The sequence below is a fragment of the Genypterus blacodes genome, unplaced genomic scaffold (assembly GCF_046128005.1).
Source record: "Genypterus blacodes isolate CSIRO-AG114 ecotype Tasmania unplaced genomic scaffold, CSIRO-AGI_Gbla_v1 ptg000030l_1, whole genome shotgun sequence".
Lineage (NCBI taxonomy): Eukaryota > Metazoa > Chordata > Actinopteri > Ophidiiformes > Ophidiidae > Genypterus > Genypterus blacodes.
The window spans coordinates 5038730-5061773 of record NW_027466843.1 but is presented as its reverse complement, the minus strand read 5'-3'; the positions used below and the strand labels follow the sequence as shown (position 1 = coordinate 5061773).

General features: G+C 42.4%; 1 protein-coding gene across 2 annotated transcripts; it reads left to right on the top strand.

The window, feature by feature from the left end:
• The first annotated feature begins 300 nt into the window (after positions 1-300).
• Positions 301-23022, top strand: LOC142994701 (E3 ubiquitin-protein ligase DTX4-like). 2 transcript variants are annotated; one of them, XM_076145519.1, is made up of 12 exons: positions 301-671; positions 1808-2034; positions 8775-8989; positions 9554-10440; positions 17000-17061; positions 17439-17600; positions 18029-18090; positions 18232-18398; positions 18491-18644; positions 18844-18933; positions 19045-19143; positions 19556-23022. In XM_076145519.1, the coding sequence occupies exons 2-12, from the start codon at positions 1824-1826 to the stop codon at positions 19685-19687; spliced, it is 2241 nt and encodes a 746-aa protein (XP_076001634.1). In that variant the 5' UTR covers positions 301-671; positions 1808-1823; the 3' UTR covers positions 19688-23022. The 2 variants fall into 2 exon arrangements, with proteins under 2 accessions (XP_076001634.1, XP_076001633.1); XM_076145518.1 differs by lacking the exon at positions 301-671 and adding an exon at positions 1016-1563.
• The last annotated feature ends 22 nt before the right edge of the window (positions 23023-23044 follow it).

Genomic DNA, 23044 nt, shown 5'->3' with positions numbered 1-23044 from the left:
GAAGTGTAATTTTTTAACAATGTCACAATAAGTCTTTCTTTCAAAACCACACCAACATCAAATCTGGCATCCGATCCTAGATTTGATCCAATGGAACTGTAGGCTTCCTGTAGGCGGTTTTTATACCATGGAAATGTTTTATATCCCCTATAAAGCTGGCTGCAGTCATGTGCATCATAAAGTCTCAGATCGCTGCTTCCAAGGAAAAAGAGTTCGACTGTGTCTACTATAGAATGAACCCTGGGAACCCATGTGTGATTGGTTTGGGGTCTGGGCGTGGTGTTGACCAGGGGCCCTTCCTCCCCCCCGTCCCCAGGCCCCGCTGGCTGGAGTTCAGATCGAGTTTTATTAGGGCAAAGTAAAGATGGGCGCTCCAGGGTAACGTTTACGACATCCAAACCTGGATAGAAGAAGGCATCATGGAGGTCCTGTCGTTTTCTTAAAAAAAAGCGAGGATATTAAATCGCCTTCTCTCTGTTTTTTTGCATATTGACTTGTGGAATTAAACCGAGCTAAAAGGGTGGCTTGGCACGACGATTTGGCCATGGTGGATTAGAGAGGACGAAGGGGTAGATTTCATCGTGGAAGGAAGGCATTTCTGCTCCGGGATTCTGCTCCAAAAGTGCAGGACTAAGGAGAGGAGAGTGGACCCAGGCGCTCCATAGCAACAGGTGAGTGTTTTTGATTGAGATCTGCTGTGAAAACGACCAAAGAACATCCAGGAAATAAAATAAACACGTATGAGTTGAATGATATTTTAAATACACTAACTTTGGGGCGCTAGAATTTCAGAAATGAAACACAAAGCTCCTTAAATTGTTGCTGGAAAAACACCTTATCTCGACATTACAACAAGAATTTGGAATACTACACAAATGCCCGATAGAGGACAACCTAAATAAGTATTATTGTGACAGATCCATTAGCGGCAGTGTCTTAGATTTGAGCTTTTGTAGGCTCGATCACCGCTGCTGCCCTTTGTTCTCTCGGATCCAGACCAGTTGAACCTGTTCTCCTGAGCTGACCCGGGTTTTTGTGTGCTTACTTCTGAGGTTGCGCCGTCAGATGCATCTACTTTATTAACATTTCGGTTTGCTACGCCCCAAACTAAACTAAGTGTTAGGTGGATTCTTGTTACATGCCCTCCGTCGAGCCTCCCAGTGTAGGTACACCCAGATCTCCCCTCTATAAATAAAATAACAATCGGAAGTGTGTTTTTTTGTGCTTGTTTTGAGTCCGGACTAAGGGTTTTTTTCAGCAAGGCAGGATTCCCACAGAAACGGATAAACGATCAAGGGCCGTCAACGGGAATATACGAGTCTTTGGGAGAAGCGATCGTTGTGTTTGGAGAAAAGAGTAGCTAACACACACACGCACCGCGAAACAGAGGGCGTTTTGTTGTCTGCACACTCCATATCTGCTTCAACATCGTGTTACGGTGTTATAAGCGCTACAGTTTGGCGAGGACTGTGATTTTCTTCCCCGGTTGGCCATGCGAGGAGCTCGGATCTTCGTGGAGGAATGTGTGTCTCTCTCCCGGCGTTAGCTCAGCCGCGGCTCCATGTAAGACAACAACACTAAACCTGGCTTTGTTTCTGTTTGAATCAATTCTCCGTTTATTGCGTTTATTACAGCGCACAAATGTATTCGTGGACACACAAACATAATCGTGCTCAGTTAAATGGACAACAGACAATCACTACTGTGTTTACGATGTGCTGGCCTTCATATCGGCGTGCAGCTTAGCGTTACTCCCTGCTAACACACAAGTCTGGTGCCTAATGTTTCCCTCCACCTTCTCTTCCAGGGCCAACAGTAACAACATGCTCCTGGCCTCCGCGGTGGTAGTGTGGGAATGGCTGAACGAACACGGTCGGTGGCGGCCCTACGGCCCCGCCGTCTCGCACCAGATCGAGGCGGCTATCCGGAGCAGCGACCCGCGCGGAGGGAGCGTGGTGCTCGGCCAGGTGGACAGCAGACTCTCGCCGTACATCATAGACCTCCAGTCCATGCACCAGTTCAGACAGGACACAGGTAAGACCGAGAGAGAGGGTGGGTAGAGGGATGCTGTGGATGGTTCTGTTCGGTTCTGGTGCTTTGGAGGGATGCAATGATGTGATATCTTTTGGGGGGTTAACTGACTGATTTAGGACCCCAGGACCCCGTTTAGAGGGTCTGACCTCATTAAATATTGCATGTCACCATACCATTCTATCATGGCTTATGATTAGCTTTTCTGCAATGATTGCTGTCAGACTGTATCTGTGGAATGTCATTGTATATTGAATATAGTATAACCCCACATAATGCATTCAGAAGTTAGAACTGATAGAACGCACATTAGGTTTCACCCCGGATCTCTTCCACTATTCTACCATTGCCATTGCAAGAGTCCATAAAGATTCGGTCCATTACCCTTAAGCTGTAGATGAGGGGGGATAAATTCATCAACGACAAACTTAACCACAGTTTTCACAATATTAGTTGGGCATGTATATTTAGGGGAAGTATAAAAGGTATAGGTTTAGAGTTAGAAACATCCTTGACTGTGGGTTAACAAGCTCAGTCACATGCATCAGGTGATCTGGGGGCTGATATTTGGTTTTGACCCACAAAATAAACTGTCAGATGGTAAATTGGGGGGTGAGGTTGGGTGGCTGACAGTTGTGTTGATAAACCAGCATTGTGATGATGGCATGGAGCAGCTGTTAGAGACCACCGTTGCTGTGCGAACACTACTCAGGCACACAGCAGCTGCACAGTGTCCATGTTGAAGGAAACAAATAGCAGAGACCTTGATTTAGAGAGGATGTGGAAGATTTCAAGGCTTAATGAGCAGAAAGTTCACTTTATCTGTCCTCACTGAACACTGTAGCCCCAACTTTCCCCTCTCCCTGTCTTTCTCCTTGATTCTCTCACTTTCTCTCTCTTCCTCTCCCTCCCTTTCAAATGAGTGTTATATCAATACGCAACACTCCCAATGGCTTTTAAGTTTTTGACACCGGAGAAATGGAAAAGCTGCCTCTGTGTGAGTTGTAGGGTGAGAGTGGGAGTGGTTGTTATAAAAGGAGTGAGATAATTGGAGAGTCTGTATTCCTTTGCTCCCACTCTGTCTCTCTGCCTCACACCATTGTTGATTTTTTTTTGTCGAACAGATGTGACTTTGTCCACACACACACACACACACACACACACACACACACACACACACACACACACACACACACACACACACACGCGCACACACACACACACACACACACACAGAGAGAAGGTGCAAGTCTGAGGGTTTTGAGAAACAAAGTAGACCTTGAAGGCAGACTTCTGAACACTCAAACTGGAAAACTGGTACTTGGCCTTCTTGATCGGTTCCCAATATTTTTAGGTTAAATGTCAAATTTTACAATACAATAGAATTCAGCAAAAATACTTTATTGAAAATCCTTTTTGGTGATATGATGGTGATTATGTACTGATGCTACAGATCTCAAGTTTAATGCTTTTGTTTCAAATGGAGACAATGAATGAAGATGCATTCTTTGATACACCGCACCAGTGATGCTGAGGAAGTCATTATCACTTTTCATCTCATCTTATATTTTGGTGTTAATGTGTGCAAGTTTCCTTTAAACATCACAGACACGACAGAACATTACAAAACACAACACCATATTATCTTATTTCCAGAATAAGACTGCAACATCAACTACAACATCAACATATTCTTATTGAAAGAAAGATTGTTGTCTAATCATTGAGCCTGTAGATTAACCTGCATAAAAAGCTGTTTCTCACTTAATGGAACATTTTAAAACCCTTTGTCTTTTATTTGGATTAATTGATTATTGAGGATTTTCCCAAACATATTCTGCTCCTGTGTTAGCACGTAGCTACTGAGCTCCAGCTGCTCCTGCTGAAGGAGACACATTCCCAGACCCCTACAATGCCCCGGGCATTGGGGTCACGGTAGAGGCGGGGCTGGGGTTGGCTCGTGAACTCCCCAGAGATGAGGAAGGGGGGGAGGATGATGAGAAGGAGGGGGTGAACCAAACATTAACACTGTCGGAATGTTTGCTGTGTCCTGCAGGGTTTGGCAGGGAGTTTATTGTCACTAAGATACATATCCAAAGTCTTATGCTCCTTCATGTATAATGTTTCACTTAAAATTCAACCCAATTCATTATTTTTTGTATCATATTTGGAATGCCAAAGCTAAATTCCCTTCAGGGAATGTTACATTTTGTGTTCCCTCGTGCTTGTTCTTTTTTTCTCCTTAGTTATTGTTAGTTAAGGATACCGGCCTGTCTTCTTTTGTTACACTCCGTTTGTCTTTTAACCACATCTTTAAAGGCCCTCAATCCTTCCAATCTATTTGATCTTCCTTTTCCAATCTCTTTCTCCTTTTTTTCCCTCTGTCAACCTCTTTCTCTGGTTGTCTCTCTGAAACTCTCTGAAGCTGAAAATTGAGTCTGAACGTAAAGCTCAGGGGACGGGACACTTTCAAGGTGAAACAAAGTAGAGACAAAAGCGCAGGCAGAGAACTGAAAGGAGTGGACAGAATGATAAAATCAGAGGGAGGTTATGAAAGTGTGGGAAGGACAATAGAAGGATAGATACAGTGAAACGGCAGTTAGAGCATCTTAAACTTTGGTAATGTGGTATAGTTAAGTGTGAAACAGGATATTTGGGTGGCATGTAATATAGGGAGGGACGTGACTAGAGTTACAGTGAATCACAGTGAATCACAGTCACATTTGCAGACAGACAAAGAAAACAGGCAGATGTTCAATTTTATTTGTCAATTCCTCTATTCTTTTCCAAAAAGTTAATCAAATGAATTCACAATTGTTTGAGTAGAAAACAACCAACAGATGTGAAACTATAAAACTCTAACCCCCTTCCCTTTGCGGAGTTTTGACATAAATTCTACTCCAGTACTGAGACACTGTACACTAAATTGTATTAGACATTTTCTAAACTGCTGTGTGAATCAGGTTAGTTGATATACATAGTTTCAAGTTGAAGTGGGGAAAAAAGAGAAAATTCTCCTACTTTTTCAGTTTCTGTGTCTTTTTTTTTTTCATGGATCCATCAGAGGAAGATGAAAGAGTACGAGGGTCAGCAGAGTTGTTGTGAAACTCTGCGTGTCGGGTTACTCTTACTGTGGGCCTCGAGGGGAACATCACTCACTGCCTTCTCTGCAACACACACATGCACTCACACACTCACACACACTATTTGAAACCATGTCTTGCCATAAATATATGCTGGGATATTGACACAAAATTTAGGATCCCACCATATAGGAGTGTGGTCTAGTAAAGTTATCTAATATAGATATGTTTGGATATTCAACACAACTGAGGTGGTGATTATCCTGCAATGTCCCCCAAAGTAAGTAAAAAAACAAAATATTTAAAAAGATTGAACTCTGTATTGCAAATGCTGTTTTAATTATTCGGTTTTCACTGGATATATACATTTATTACCCCAAATAAACATGTATACTTGCCCACATATTCCCACTTAGAACCCTGCAACACATGACTTGGAAAAGCACCAATGGCCTTTGATTCTGTTTTGATGTATTAAAACACAAAGTAAAGCTAACTTGAGCTCTTACTAAAGACCAACAACCTCCTTCAGAGGGATGAAGTAACAGGTCCTACTTTCCTTCTTCATGCCTTTCAAACCAGATGCTGAAACAGAAAGAAAGTACAATTTTATTTCTTACATTTCTTAGATTAGTACTAGCTGGCACTGGATCCCCATTGACGTGTCATTGGTTAGCATCATTCCTGTTATTTGTCCATTGACACACACACTACCAAAGCAATTGAAAACACAGCATGTTGTTATGAAAAGAGGAAGCTTGCTGGGATCAGTGTGACTCTAGCCTACATCCCTGATATTCACCGGGATATTTTTACACATTTGACCTGCCTGGGTCAGCCCTTTCGCTGTAACGGTCAACACACATACTGGTCCTCTGTAACAGCTGTTGTGTGAACGTAGATGGCTTTATAACCAGTAACCATTACCATACACAGCAGTGTAGCAGCACCAGGAGTGTGTTCTTTCCGTTCTAAATTTGTGTCTTTGGCCAAGGGTACACTACAAGACTCAAACTCATCTCCCTGGTTACACGTAAAGACCCGGGGCCACCCTTAAGTACATAGGGAGTTAAAATTTCACTGTGATGATTAAAACCATCCATTTCATCTATAACACAGCAGAGAGCATCTCAGCTATGTGAGTCAATGTAAGGTGCACGTCTCTCTTTTTTGCATATGTATTTAAGAGAGGATTACTCAAATGACGGGGTTTTCTGATCCTTATCAATAAACATGGAGGACATGATTGGCTGTTAGTCATCGCTGCTCCTTGGCCCATTGAGACAGAGTGCACACCTGAAGAACCAGTAGACCAGAATTTATTAAGCAACTAGTTGGGACCTGTTTCAGAAATTTACACACTTGGAGAAAGTTGGCAGAGTTTTGTCTTGTTTTTAAAGTTGCAACACTTCAAAACCAGATGGAATCCAAGAGGAACCTCCAGTTGTGAGGTCTGTCCTTGGAGTTCTTCGCTGTTAGGTGTAGTTTACTGGGTTTGAGAAAGACTGAGGGAAATCACTAGAAGGGAAGGGATGTTGTTCAAACATGGTTCATAATCCATGTGTGAATGCATGTACATGAATTTATAATAACACAAATGAGCCTTAAACTGCTGAATTAGAGTTAATTTTCCCACAGAGTCACTAATGTCATCAAGTTTTCGTAATAAGAAACATGAAGACCAGTGCCGTAACTCCTGCACTCCATCCATGCATGAAGCTCTGTGGTCAGTCTGCAGCCATGTGTGTGCGTGTATGAGAGTGTAATGTGGGGGAGGGGTGTGTTCAGAGAGGGGTCACTTGTCGGGAGAACAATACAGACCATATGGGCACTTTCTTTTGCTCCACCTGCCTCTGGCTTTGCCCCCCGCCCCCTAGTATTGGAGCCCACGTTTTGGTGATAACTCTCAATGCCAAACTCTATGCAATCGATATTCAAAAAGAAAGAAAGGGCTTTTAAAAACATATTATGCGCATAAAGGCAAGATGCAACAGCTGTTAATACAAAATCCACAAATCCAGAGGGGCCACACCCAAGTGTTTTGCACTTGGTTTCAGCTTTGAGTGACATGTGAAATACAGGCTGAGTGCTGTGGAAGAGCTTTAGGACTTTATGTATTGCTGTGAGTATAGTACACATGCTCAGACGTGCACACACACACACACACACACACCTACAGCTGCAGTATAACTGTCAAAACCCACACCTTAATTTACATCTTTTTACTTCAGCATAAGTCATCTCACTCACAAACACAGACACACCTCCCAGGGCAGCCGAGGAAGGGAGGAAGTGAACGAGGATCTTTGGAAATATTGGCCAAAATGAAGATAATAGACAACAGACAAAGATGCTGAGCAAAAGAATACTCTGTAAATGAGCAGGTACTATACAACTTTTAAGTTGAAGCTAAATGGTTCAAGAACTTTAAAGCCCAAAGAAACAAACTAGTTTCTGGCTCATTGGGGTGACACAAAGGAACAATACCCTGAAATGGTTTGGGAGTTCCTAAACGGGAAAAGAGTGTGGTGTGTAAGAGGCTTAAGATACACATATTGTAGATCCATGAGATACACATCAAAACCCGATCCCATCACATGTTGATGCCTTGTTCAGAGACAAAGACAGGTTGGTCTCTTTGTGATAAGACCTGTACTCGATTAAGAGAGGCCAGCACAGAACACTGATCTTTAACTACACCCAAAATACACACACGTGATGGCTTTATTCTGGACACACAGCTCCTTTTCCCATAACAGCTCTGGCTATATTCATACACGCACAAAGAGAGTATCCCTTCTGGGATCGATGATGAAGCGCCACATTATTCCTTTTATGATTAACATAATAGGGAGGTTATGAAAGAGCACACATGTGGTTTTGTGCTCTGTGAGTGGACATCTTCTCTGCATTACATGGTCGTTCTGCTGATAAATACAATCATTACCAAACATATAAGCCATTCTATCCTTCATTTGCTTTTAGCGGTAATCAATTTTAAAGAGTGATGTTTTATAGCGGTCAGCTTCTAGTGGAACACTGATTGTTACTGTTACAGTTGTGGTCACTGTGGTTGAAATCAGGCTCTTTCTCTGCAAACTGTTTGATAACACAGGCCAAGTTCATTATAGATGTATAGATGTTTGCTTGGGCAATTTTGAAGCTGGTAAATGGCATGGATTGCTTGAATGATCACTGATTATTCAGTCTCTCAGTCTGTGTCCCTGCACATTGAAGTCTTTCCTTTTGATGTCTCTGTGCCGCTGCTAATATTGCCTCTTTGTAGTTTTGTTTCTGCCTCTCTAACACACACCGTCCTCTTTGTGGCAGAATGGTATAGGTAGTCTCGACTTGAATGGGTATTTTCTCTACCTGTAGCTGTTGTGCTCATAGTCACAAACAGGTTTCTCTAACTCACAAGCTGCCCCTGCATGTGACGCCATTTACTTTGGCCAAAGCTGTCGACTTACAAAATCTAGCTGTTAACTCCTTATGATCCCACTGGACATATGACTTGTTTACTTTTTCTGTTTTAGTTTCTCACTAATGGCAAACTAATGGCATTGATTTCATGATAACAATCTTAAAAGACAGTTTCTAGACACGTCTTCGTATTTTAGGAAGAAACTAATATTTTCCTTCTCTTTCTGTCTCAATTAGGGACCATCCGTCCGGTGCGGAGGAGTTTCTACGACCCATCGTCAGCCCCGGGACAGGGTTGGCAGTGGGAGTGGGAGAACGACACGGGTACATGGATTCCATACGACATGGAGGTGGCCATTGCTATTGAGAATGGCCACAGTCGCAAGCAGCCCTGCCTCGACCTGACACCTCTTGGCTTCTGCTACCTCATTGACTTTCAGAGCATGACGCAGGTGTGTTTGTGTGTGTGTGTCTAGGCTGTTTCCCAGGGTTGTTTCTGCTGTCAAATGCAGTGAATTAGAGCAACCCCAACCCTGTGACCCTGTTATCTCGGTGAATAGAGACTAAAATAGCGTAACTTGCTGTAATTGCTTCAGTGTGGCTGTATATTAAAGAGAAACGATAATCCAAAACTTGAGAAATTTGAACTGATGAACTGCCTTGATTCCCTGCAGCAGATGTCACATCTTTCCTTTCTATCTCTACATGTTGCATTTCAAACAACTACTGTAGCTAATATGCTAGTCCACGAAGAAAGATTGATGTGCAAAAATATCAAAATGAGCATTCAACAACAAATCAACAGCTCATTTACAAATTACAGTCACGAGGGCACGATAACTTAAAATACTTTTAAAATACGGCATCCTAGTTGACAACTCGCTAAGAGTTGTTGTGGGCGTGCTTATGATGACTTAAAATGCCGACTTTGTATGCAGCTACTTGGGTATTGGAACAGATCCACTGTTTGCATTCAGTTTTGCATTGAAGTAATATTTGTGTGTGTCCTTGTCCAGGTGAACAGACAGAGCCAGAGGTGTCGTAGACTCCAGCGACGTGCCGACATGACCTACCCTCTGGTGTCTGGTCCTCTCCCCTTACCCAAAGGAGGAGGAGGAGGAGGAGGAGGAGGAGGAGCGCTGTTGGGCGTGGGGGTGTCAGGGGCCAGCATTGGGATTGGAAACTCCGTCTACCCCAATGGAGGATTACCTGCTACTGGACTTGGCCAGCCTTGTTCCTGTCAGCAGTGCATGTTGGTCCTAAGTGTGAAGTCGAACACAGGAGGAGGAGCAGGTATACAGACACTGGGTAGGCGATCGCTCACCATCCAGCGAGCCAAGAACTCAGCACCCACCACCAGCACCAAACCTTTGAGTCCATCTAAGTCTGCCACTCTGGGAAGAGCACAGCAGCAAAACTCCAACTCCAACTCCATCTACTCCCAGACGCTGCCACATGGCATCGTCATCTCCAAAAACACGGCCTCTCCAAGAAGGAACGCCCGGCTCTTCGCTCAATCGCTGGCTGCCCTCTCTGCAGACACCGCCACTCTCAGCATGTCCTCGTCTTCCAATAGGCCGCCTCCCCCTTCCGTCCCACCCCCTCAGCCCCCATCATCGATTCCAAATCTGAACCCTGCATCCGTTTCAGCTCTGCATTTTCCGTCCTTAACCAACGGACCAGTGCCCACCGGCACTCTGGTTACTCCAGCTAGAGATGTGACCACGCCTCCTTCTCCCGTGCCATCTCCATCTCCTTTGGTGATGAAGCCTCAACGCTCCCTTTCGTCTGTTACGGCCGCGTGCCATGCGCCGTTGCCACAGCGATCAAGTTTAGCTGGGCTGAGCAGACCGGCATTACAGAGGATTGCTATGGCCCAGTCCAGAGCGCTCATAGCATCAGGGTGAGTAGCTAGAAGAACAAAACACAAAACACTTTATTACAGTTTAGGACACACTGACAAATACACAAAGTGATGCAAACAACAATGCATGTGTAAACAAAAGAAATACTAGCATGAATTCATGGCCAGATAGGCATTGCTGAATGTGAACACACAGACACACACACATCCATAAATGCCAACAACCCTCACCTCAGCAGATGTCATGCTTGTTGGTGCTGAAGTGACTCATTCATTTGTTACTCTCCCACTGCCTTCAAGCGACGTGAGTACCTTGACAGTTACAGAGGTGTAATTGTTCTCTGTTTGCAGTTATCTGATGTGCTCCAGGCTTTTCTGCTGAATATGTCAATGTTAACAGATATTTAAGAAATTGTATTGATGAAATTGACAACGAACGATTAGATTTTGAAGGAGATCCGGATTTGAATCTGGATACAATGTTAGACTTTCTTCAGCCAGGCATGTGTATCCTGTGATGGTGAGGTAGTGTAGTGGTCTAGTGGATCTAGATTAGGGTTTGGCCAAGCTGTGTTGGAGTGACAGATCTGGTGCCTAGCAACATGCCAGCTTGCCAGTACAAACAATTCCCCTTTCTAATCTATCATATTATGGTACCGATGCACCAAAACAGATCAAACCTGCAGCTGTAACAAAAAGAAAGTTGATGTCTTTCTGTTCTCTGTCTGATTTTTATAAACAAATTTCATATATTATGTCATCTAACATATATTGGCTGAGACCCAAATCCCAATTCTGCTGCTTTGTATACTGAGATCATGTATTGATCATGTATGTTCTTTGCAATATCTAAGTTACTGGTAAAGTTACAAACGAAACAATCTCTAAGGTTTGATAATTGGGTGAAAGATCTCATACAGAAACGTGGTTGCAATGATGAAACCACATGATACAAACAAAAGCAATAAGAGTGGATTTGTCAGCAAACTCCCCATATCGCCTTGAGATCCACACTTACCATTCATTATTTTTCAAGTACACTGCCTGTCGCTATCTTCCCGTCTAAACTCTGGCTCTCCAGATTCCTTTTTCTCCCAAGTATTCCTGCTGTGCGGTTCCTTTTTTTAATCAGCTACTAGCCCTTCATCCCCCACCATCTTCTTCCCCACCCTCTTCCTTTCATCTTAAACACTTATCTCTGAATTTCCTCCAGCTAAATGTCTCATCAAATTTCTGTTTTGTCTTTTCTATGTATGAACTTCAGCGCAGCTCAGTCCTCTTCAATTTCTATTTACTGAGAGGAGTCGGAGAATGAATGAAGTTCATTTTGCAGATGCTGAAGTGGTTTTTATATTAACCTGAACCTAAATTAAGATACACAACTAAGTACTTGTACATGTACAAACAGCAAAACAGGCACAGATATGACTCCAGTGATTGTTGTTCCCCAGTTAGAGGCAAAACTGAATTACAAAATGCTGTAAGTATTTCTTCAGGCTCTTTGAAAGGTTTGGGTATATGTTAAAGTGATCCTTTTCACATTTCCTCTCTAGCGTTTAAGCCTGAAACAGGAGATTCTTCCAGGTTATCACATTCAAACACCAAAGTCAAGTCAAAGGTTTTTGGGGATTTAGTTTTTGCAGTGCTTCCTCCTTCAACTCTCTGCCTTCTTCCCTTCCCCCTCCTTTTCTTCCCTTCCTCCTCTCCTCTCCTCCCTCCCATCCTCCCCTCTCGTCGTGTCTCAGCAGTCGGGGCCCCTCGGAGCCTCATTGTTGGTATCCACAGTAACCTTTGTTGGATTAGCCAAGCCTGGGCCGCATTTGCAGCACAATGCTGAGCCTCCAAAAGTTTTCTCCTCTATATTTTCTCCTCTCGCTTTCCACTCTTCACCCTCTAGCAAGTGTTCATCCCTTCCTTTCCTTTCCTTTCCTTTCTGTCTTCTCTTCTGGTCACTTTTGCTGGTACCAAACACAATAAGTCGGTTCACACCATTGTAAAGTGAATTCCTTTTTGTTTTTGGGTGTTGGTTAAGCAAACCAGACGGTGTTCAGACCTCACTTTGGGCTTTAAGAATCCATTACTACTATTGACCGTTAGTTGCATCATCCCTGTTAGTTGGTGATTCCTACTTCCATGCTTATCCTTGTTTTGTGGATGAGGGAAGATAGGGGGTCCTGGTTCACCCCCACATAGATCCACATAGATGGCTATGCTGATGAGTGTGGAGCGTGTTCATAATGAGATTTTATTTTGATGGGGGGTGGGGAAGTAGACAATGACAATGGTCTAGTCAGCATTGTCACTATGCTCAGACAAGCCTTAGCAATCATGGACAAATCTGTGTGTGTGTGTGTGTGTGTGTGTGTGTGTGTGGATGGTCTCAGACTCAGACAACGCCTCAGACAAGGGCTGATGGGTTTTTTTGGGTGGGGGGGCACAAGACAAAGAAACAAGTCAGCAACATGGCAGAGATTGATCAGACACTAGAGTAAGAAATCAGAGCAACACCACAGAGAGAGCGACACACACACACCCACACGCACATACAATTTCTGTGAAGGCATTTAATAACATGCATGCACCTGTGCACGCACACACACACACACACACACACACACACACACACACACACACACACACACACACACACACACATAGTGTCCCCTCTCACAGTCAGTAAAAGTAAATATTGACAATCTCAGAAATGTAGGGAAGTCTCTCCGTCTCTCTGTCTCTCTGTCTCTCTCTCTCTCTCTGTCTGTCTGTCTGTCTGTCTGTCTGTCTCTCTCTCTCTCTCTCCTCCCATTGGGGGATTATGGGACTGAGACAAAAGCAACGAATGAGTGAAGGAGTCAAGCAGTGGGGGAAACAGCTTACTTGAAATAAAGCAAATGAAGCAGGAAGGAGAAGAGAGACAGCGAGAGATGGAGTGAGAAATCAATGTCTAGCTTTATTTTGGAGAGAAAGAGCAACAGAGGATAGGAGAAGTGATAGACTGCAACTCCGTTGTGCCATCTGTTGAGTTCAAAGTGGTTGCAAGCCTTAGATTTTGCTGTGGACCACTGGGGGAGCTGTTGGGGTAGAAGCAGAGCTATTAGCTATAACCACAAGATGGAGAGGCCCACGCACATGCACACCCGCACACGCGCGCAACAGGTGTGCACACACAAACACACACACACACACAGCAACAACAGCACACCATGCTCTCTTTTAAGCAAGTAAATACTTTGAGACATAAGCAAGTGTATGAGAAAGACTGTATGCGTGTGTGTGTGTGTGTGTGTGTGTGTGTGTGTGTGTGTGTGTGTGTGTGTGTGTGTGTGTGTGTGTGTGTGTGTGTGTGTGTGTGTGTGTGCACGCGTGAGAACAACAATATGTATGTGTGTGAAAATGGGGGAGTGTGTTATTGTCTGGCTTCTAAATCGGTCCAGCTGATGTCCATCTGGACCCAAGGGAGCAGGAGGAGCAGAGGGAGGTTGCAATGGAGAGAGTGCGTGAAAAGGAAACAGAGGGAGGGTGTGACCTCCTGGGAAAGGGTGTGTGTTGGGTCATGAGGGGTCAAGAGGCTGAAATCACATGCACACTACAGATTCTTAAACAGAAAGGATCCTGCCCCCCCGCACCCACCCAGGTACAGGATCTTGTGGATCTCTTTCTAAAGCCCCTTTCACACACAGATCATGGCATAATGCCGGGATCAACCTTGCCGTATTTTCAGTATTCACACATGTAACTACGTGCTGGGATGATCCCACTTTGCGCCTTTTGCGCTTATTCAAAAATGTTATGGTGAGATGGTAAAGCAACAGTGTGGATGCTAACTGCCAACAAATCTACAGAAGAAGAAGAAACATGAGGGGGAAAGGAGCTGTATTGGTCCAGTGCTGTTGTTCTCATAACGTATTAAATCTTCAATGCGAGACAAATGTTTTCTTGTGATCTAATTGAGTTGGAACATGAAGGACAAAGGGGTTTAACCCTTTACAGGATCATGCTGGCACTCTTCCTATTATTCACATCAGACCCATGACAGCATTATCCCAGCATTCTTACTCGTCTTGAGGTGGGATAAAGCTGGGAGAGAATACCCCAACATATCAGTCATACACCCATTCAAACATGACCCAATGCTGGAATCAAACCCATCACTAAGCTGGTGTATACTGCATGGCTTTATTTTCATCAGGCTGTTCTTGTTTTGACTCTTTTCCCCTGAAACTCTTTTCACATTCTCTCTCTCTTTCCTTCTTTATTACTTGAACAATTTAGTTTGTTTGTTATTTTTATAGTAATAGGATCCTTGTCATTTCCTCCTTATTAGTGATTGAAATGATGAGCAAGATGAAAGCTTATTATTTATTTATTTCCGTGTGTGTGTGCCACCTGAACATCAAGGTAGTGTGTAAATGAGCACACATGAAGCTTACCCTGGATCAGAACCAACTCAACCGTCTTCTCCTGTCTCTCTCCTCATAAGGCCTTTCCTGCTAACACAGCAGCCTATGAAACATTAGAACATTATGAATGACAGCAGACAATTATTGTGTGTGTGTGTGTGGGTGTGTGTGATATTTAGTTTATCTCGCATTACAAGCTGAATGTTACTACATACGGTACAACAGCGTCATCTTGTAGTACACTAATAGGTGTGGGATTAGTCAGATCAACCTTGGATGGAAATGTAATGTCACTGAGACGTGATGGTAGTCACACACTCACACAGGAGGCATGACAACAACAAAGTGTTCAGTTTAGTATGAAGGACAGGGTTCTCTTGGGGATTGGCTATACTTTGGTAACTTGTGCCCTTTCTCCTCACATTTTCACATTAGCTTATATATGTGTGTTTCAAGTTGTCCAAGTAGATTATCTTGCCTCCATTGTGCCACCTAATGAATAATAATTCAACCATTGCTAGATTCTCAGACTATAATTACACCGTGCAAAAATATCCCTTTTGAAAGTTTAGAGTTTTAGACAAAGCTAATATTTTCTTGTACCGCCCAATAATTTGTGTTAATGCCAGAGACCAATCCATGATTTATGTGTTGAGTTTATTGCTCAGCCACGTTTCTTTTCTCATTTTCTCTTTCTCATTCCCCCTCACACACACGCACACCCGCTCCAGTGAGTCATGCACACACGTCATGTGTTGCTGAGTGTGGGGTTAGCATAAAGCAGCTTAGCGCTCTGACAGAAAGCTTGTTAAAATGAAGCCAAGAACAGAAAACAACAGACTTATCACTACACTCTGCCCGCTGCCTGTCTATAGTATTTGTGTGTGTGAGTGTGTTTGTGTGTATTAAACAGCTTGAAGGAGGCTGCTTATGTTTGTGGCTACTCTGTAATTAGCTGTTGCATGTGACAGAATCATGTGCATGTTCTTTTCTTGAAATACATTTTCTTTGACGACGTTAGATATGGGACTTCTGTCACGACAGCGCTCTGTGTCAGTTCACTGTATCTGGTGAACCATGTATCAATCAACACATTGACTGGTTAGTTTTCTATTCATTGTAGTGCAGAAATGTGGAGGAAGAAAACACATTGATCCACTTCTACTCTCCTGGTAAAGCCTTCAGCAGTTTTCAAATTTGAATAGAAAAAGCCTTCAGATTTTCAGCTCTCTCCTGTTCTCACTGGTTAGTAAACATCAGACATGTGTCACATTTTGAGCTCAAGCTAGAAACCTTTACACAACATGTGTTTGCTCCAGCTGCAGTGTTTCCTCTCCGCCATTAATGTAACAACTGGAAGACAATGGACACACAGACAGACACACACACACAAAGAAAAGAGCATTTAATGTCACACACCTGGACACCTTGACCATTCAGATTGAAGTGACAAAGGATCTGTAGGGTAGAAGCAGATACATTACAAAGAGATGCAAACAAAGGTATCACAATAGAGGAAGTTACACAATACAACAATTGATGCTATGATTCAGTCCACAATGATGTAGTAAAAGTCAAAGACATGGTCCAGTAAATGGAGCAGCATGATGGAGTTCACGAGGCCCAATGATTCTGTGCTTGATTGCTATTAATCAATAAAGCAGTGATAGTTGCAGCCCTAATTTGCAGCATTTCTGGAAAAGAAATCAATGAACCAATCCAACTATTTTAGCCTTATGACAAAGCAGGAAATCCACAGCAAACAGCGGTGTGACGTTCAGGTCTCTGAGCCGATGGACACACACAGATTAGTTCATATAAACACACACCCCCGTTTGGAGATCTATACACTCTACATTGAAGACGAAGGACGCTGTACATCCTGATGAGGAGATAGACGCCAGATCGATCAAACAGATATATAGATCAGAGAGAGAAAAAGGAAACAAATCCATAGGAGAGAGGAACACAGCATTTGCAACCTTTTTCCTCCATTTCATTTAATGAAAGTTTCTGAAAGTACAAGCGTCCTTTTGTTGTTGTAGTGATATTTCTTACTCATTCTGAACAATAAGCCCTGAATATAAGAATGACAGTCATCAGGTTTTCACAATAAGTTTATATATATGTAGTATGTGCTTGTCTCTTCAGTGTTAAAAACAAAGAGCTAATGTGATGCTTTGTTTTTTGTTTTGCAGAGTTCCCACTGTCCCTGTGAAAAACCTGAACGGATCCAGTCCAGTTCATCCTGCGCTGGCTGGTGAGAAGACACACACACACAAACACAACACAAACATGACCCCAGAGTTTATAGTCGTGTATATCAGCCAAGAGAATTCAGGAAATATGATCAGCTCCTTTGGGAAATCGAGGAGTTTCACAGGAAGACGAGTATGGAAGAATGTATTTGACCATTGGAAGCTCAGTTCATCATGAAATATAAACAAATAAAGAATAAAGTCATTTCAAATGGATGTTTCTATAGCTTGTAATGATATTTAGTGTTGTGTTAATGCAAATAGCTATACAAGAGCTTTGTTTGCTTATAGAGCAATAGTATTCAAAGTTTTTCACTTCACTGTAGCTGGTGAAAAGTGTTAAGTTTCTCCCCTTCTAACCAATGTGCCGTTATTCCAGGGATCACAGGGATCCTGATGAGTGCCGCCGCTCTGCCAGTGTGTCTGACCAGACCCCCCAAACTAGTGCTCCATCCTCCACCTGTCAGTAAAAGCGACATCAAACCTGTACCAGGCATCGGCCACTGCTGCAGGAAGACCACCAAGAAACAAGCTCGGAAAGGTGAGGAGGACAGAAACCCAGCTGGGTCTCTCTTTTAATTTTACAAGCTTTAAATACCAATCTCAACTAGTAATTTTGTGCAATACATTCCTGTTTTCTTATTTTCTTAATCAATTAAATGTAATGAGATTATTTAAAACTTTTTGCGGTACAATTGACTTCTTTCATTCATTTTCTAGTTTCTTTTGATAATACAGATTAAATCACGTTGTGGCACTAGAGTCAATCAACTAAATGACACTAGGTTGAAAAGCTAGACAGCAAGTGTACCTCAGGAAATGTTTAATAATTTCACCAGACTTTTTCACATCTTTCAGTGAACTTAGATATTTTTTTTCGATCAAAGATGACCAGAGATGATCAATTGAGTTTTATTAACTTTATCTTTAACTCTATTGTCCTTCTTTTCTTCCTTCTCGTGTCTGCAGGTAAAACTCCAGAGGAAGTGGTCAAGAAGTATCTGCAGAAAGTCAAAAGTCCACCAGAGGAGGTGAGGATTTTGCTCTATCTGCTCTGTCCAATACTAAAACTGTAGCTGCATGGTGTTTTTCTATCATTTCATTTCAATCTAAATGTAGGAATAAGCTTCCTTTGCAGAGGGTTTTGAGCTTTCTTGTTTTTCCTTTCTTAGGACTGTACTATCTGTATGGAGCCTTTGGGGGGTCCGTCTGGTTACAAAGGTCCAGGGGTGGGACCAGTTTCCAGGGCAGAGTCAGTGGGACGTCTAGCACAGTGTGGACACCAGTATCACTTCCAGTGTCTGGTGGCAATGTACAATAACGGCAACAAGGACGGCAGGTAGGCAACTGACAAGACTGGATATCATTATCTTACATGTCTTAAGTAAATAAGTGATATAGCATCTTTTCTCTTTATCTTCCTCCCCTCAGTCTTCAGTGTCCCACCTGTAAAACTATCTACGGTGTAAAGACAGGAAACCAGCCAGCAGGGAAGATGGAATATCACGTCATCCCACATTCTCTACCAGGACATCCTGACTGCAAAAGCATACGCATCATCTACAACATCCCGCCAGGCATTCAGGTAATTGGTGTTTGGAGATTAAATGGGATTTTTTAAAGAAGAAGATTAGTTAAAAAAAAAAAAAGGTCTGAACACCATTTTGTTGTCTGATTTATCGTTTAAAAATGCAGAAACCCCAGCAGCTGTACGCTACCATGTTGTGTGAATGCTGCAGGTGATTGAAGTGTTTATATATGAACGCTTTTCATCTCTGTTTCAGGGACCCGAGCACCCAAACCCTGGAAAACCCTTCACTGCTAGAGGCTTCCCCCGACACTGCTACCTCCCCGACAGCGAGAAAGGACGCAAGGTAAACGGCACCCACCAACATTTCTTACTTAAGGTTGTAGTATCAGCAGAAATTGTCTTCTGAAATAAATGTCCCTGGCCCTTCTGATCTTTTCCTCTCACCTATGTTCAGGTACTGAGACTGCTCCTGGTAGCATGGGACCGCAGGTTGATTTTCTCAGTTGGTACTTCCAGCACCACAGGAGAGTCGGACACCGTCATTTGGAATGAGGTAAATATTCCAGAAAATGTGCCCCTGTACTAAGGTCTGCCATAGTCCCGTCCTTGTTCCGGTACAGTGTAAACAGGGTCTTCATAGACGGGAGAAATGACAAAATATTGTCCACTGTCTTTTGTCTCTAGCTTTTTAAACAAGGTGCCTAGTCTTAGGTACTCGGTTTTTAATTCAAACATGACTGCTGACCATCTTAAATTTAGACTTAAATTAAGTAAGTAAATTAAGCTACTAACCTTACACTGACACCTGGTGGTGACTAAGAGAACAACAGCACGTCTGGGACACTACAGATTGCACTTGCGACAGAGAACATTTGCCTTCTGTGTTGTTAATTTTCCTGCTTTTACTTTGTGTGACACCCATCATATTTCTTGCAACTTTAAACAAAACCTTTTCCCTCTCAAAGGTTCACCACAAGACAGAGTTCGGTTCCAACCTGACAGGGCACGGTTTCCCGGATCCCGGACACCTCGATAACGTCCTGGAAGAGCTCAGAGCCCAGGGAATCACGGAGGACGATGGACTGACGGAGAAATAAGATGAAACGAGATGAAGGAAGAGGATGAAAAGAAGAACGGCAGGATGGAAGAGGAGGAGGAGGCCCTGAACTCATCAAGACTCTGCCAGCACTTAAAAAAAGGGGGTGCAGGGGAACATTTTGGGTTTAGAGAAGACATCGATTTTGTTTTGTAGTGGTAATTAGAGATCACCAGCTAAAAGCGGGAAGCAGTTGCGCCTAAGGAGACATGGAGATGAGTGAGCCAGGACTCGTACTTGAAACAGAGAACACGTTTACTTTAGAGAAAGAGAGAGCAGCCAAGGAAAGATGGCCAAACGTTAGAGCAGTTTGGATCAAACTGGGAGAGAAAAGACAAAGAGGGATGAAAGAGGGAGGAGGAGACTGATGGGATGGAAAGATGGAATATTGAAGATGAAAGAAAGGAAGATGGTGTATGAATGTAGCGTAGGATAGGAGTAGAGTCAAACTAACTTTACTGGTACTGGAGCTAAGTGGTCAATGGCGTGTTTGTTTAGTGCTGTTGCTCCCCTCTGTGGTGTTTCTGCTCAACTACACCTCACAGCCTGCAAGGTACTGAGATCAAAGCAAAAGCAGAGTTGTATTGAGTGATCCACCAGGATTCAATTGTATCTTTGTTACTTAAATCCTCTTCTAACATAATTCCATATTCTTTACCTCTTACTTATTTTCTTTTAAATGCAGAGCTGTAGCCAGGAGTCACCGAGGCCACAAGTCCACGTTTTAGAATTTAAAAAAAAGAATGCAAGTGTTACAGAAACAAATTTGCTCCTACAGAATCAAAGCTGTTTCATCTATTTTCTCAGAATATTAGTTTTCACTTCAAATCTATTGTTTGTTTCACAGTTCTTCTTTAAACGATCTATATGTTGTTTCCCCAAACGCATTCATCACTTTAGAGGAAATTCTGAGTTTATCCAATTTATTGATATATTGAGATTAGAGTCAAAGACAAATGTGCCTCCTTGTTCCTTGACAAAGTCCCTCCCCCGCAAAAAAAAGGTATGGATATCTCAACCTCAGTGGGAAATGCAGCCGTGTCTGTATTATTGTGGTAATGTCATATGACAAAAGACCAAAACCGAGGCCTAATATATAAGCCACGCCCATTTGGTGTCTTACTATTGAGCCTCTGTTGTACGAGTTAAACTGTAGATACACAGGTACCATTATTTACTGGTCTTATCTGTATCATTGCCCCCCCCCCCCCCGTAACTGATTCTGATGGTTTCATTGGATGTCAAGCAGTGAGGTACCAGTGAGGGAAACGCTTACCTCTGTAAAGATACTGAGGTTTTAAATAAGCTGCATGATGATGAATGAGTGTCACTGTCGGTGTTTATATTGAGGTTTACATGGCGCTGGACTGGACTCAGAGCCAGGAAGCTGCTGGATGTGGCAGCGAGATGATGAGGAAGAACGAGAAGTAGAGATCACCATCAAGTCTGTAGGAATAATATTTTTTAAAGGAGGAAATACATTTAATACATTAAAGTCAAACTCCAGAATTTTATTTCCACAACATCTCATCATGTTTGGAATCTGAAAAGGAGAAGACGGTAGTCAGAGCTGTTGAGCACTGCATGACTGTGTGAACTGCATTTCAGACCAGAGAGCTAAAAGTGAATACAATTGGTTGCAACATCATTATTTGCAGAATCACTGTTGAAACAGGCATTTATTCAATTACTATCCGAAATTAATTCATGATGCCTCTGATTTCCACAGTAATTCTTGATCCTGGCTGGCTGTCATTGCCAAAGTATCAGTTTAATCCAGGGAAGTCTGCAGCTTCTGACATAGAAATCATATCGGTTTTCTCTGCAGCCAATCTGGGTTCAGTAAAAAAAAAAAGTTGTTGCCAAATCAATTATTTTAAATTGCTGTGAAAAATGACATCACAAAATCAGTTGCAACATCAGTGATATTGTTCTCTTCTTTTTTTTCTACCTCCAGTGACCAATAACTGCCCAGCCTTCAAGTGGGGTCAATGCAAGACCCTTTATTATTGCAGACCTGTGTGCGCATGAGTGTGTGTGTGTGAGGGAGAGAGAGAGAGAGAGAGAGAGAGAGAGAGAGAGAGAGAGCGAGCTGTAGAATCTATGTTGTCATGGTACTCCGTCATCCTTCACTCTGAGGATGATGATGGTACTCCCTGTACTTCTTTACTGTGTCATTTTCTTTCAACATAAAACATTTAGTTATTCATTTATGTTTTTAATAGCATTCTTGGAGTTTTCATAGAACAAAGCTCGTTTTTATATTGTATTAATGACGTACTTTTTTAAAAATTTGTTTACAAAGACAGTATTGTTAAATAGTGTCTTTTTTTTTCTTTGTGTACAGACGTTAAGCTGTTTTGTATCTTTTCTTTGGAAAAGGACTTCGATGGTAGACTTTTATCTGAGTGACATGTTATTCATTTAGTTAGTGGGCCAAATCCTTTATTAAGTGCTGTCTTTTCAACGTGGCATGTATTGGTCTTTACCTGACTACTGCTTCTGAATCTTTATGCCCAGATAGATCAGTGGCCCTGAAACTTTTGTTGCAGAGTTTGGCTTCTTAAAAGTGCAGATTACATGGTTAAGAACATGATTTACAATGAAAATGGCAATTATAAACAGTGTAAAACGTTTGTCCAATATCGGATTCCTCTAGTGTTGTAGTGGTTCTCTTGCTATGATGGTCCGACCACTGCATACTGACTAGAAAACTGATTCCGATCAGTAAAGTTACTTATTTTTTATTAGTGTTTATCCTGTTTAAATAATTAATTTTGATTCGTAAACTACGTAAATTAAATTGGATATAATGTCACTGCTGTCTCATTTCCCATCCTGGGGAATTCATCTCTTTGGGTCTTGATTCTGTTGCAGGGCTTAAAGGTTTTTGTCTATCTGTAACATTTATATTCTCCTGGAAGATATGAAGATGAACTAAAACATAATGTTGAATTTGTTTGGGAGACAGTTGTTCAATTTGATGGTCATGATCAATGTTGTTCCTTCAGCCACATGAGCAATGTAGCAAGAAACTATGACCAGTAACTCATTATTTCAGCTTTATCCCTGGTTGACATCACCTATTTCATTCCTACTGAAGGCAATATTTTCTACCATCATCTCATTCACATGTCAGTAGTTGAAGGCTTTTGTTGACATTGTCTTCTTGTTATGAGTGGCAGGGTGGAAACGAGATGAAGGAGATGGATAAGTGCCGACATGGGAAACGCATCAAAATATGTGATGAGAAAAGCAGTGTAAATAAAATGCAAAGTAATTGCTGGAGTACAAATGATTAAAAACGAAAAAGAATTAAAGAATGATTGAAACCCACTTATACCGTGTCTTTTTTTTG

Excerpts from the sequence above, each read along its gene's own strand:
- LOC142994701 (XM_076145518.1), top strand. Across the intron at positions 18,091-18,231 it reads TCAAAAGTCCACCAGAGGAG|GACTGTACTATCTGTATGGA; the intron begins GTGAGGATTTTG and ends TTCCTTTCTTAG. Across the intron at positions 18,399-18,490 it reads AACGGCAACAAGGACGGCAG|TCTTCAGTGTCCCACCTGTA; the intron begins GTAGGCAACTGA and ends TCCTCCCCTCAG.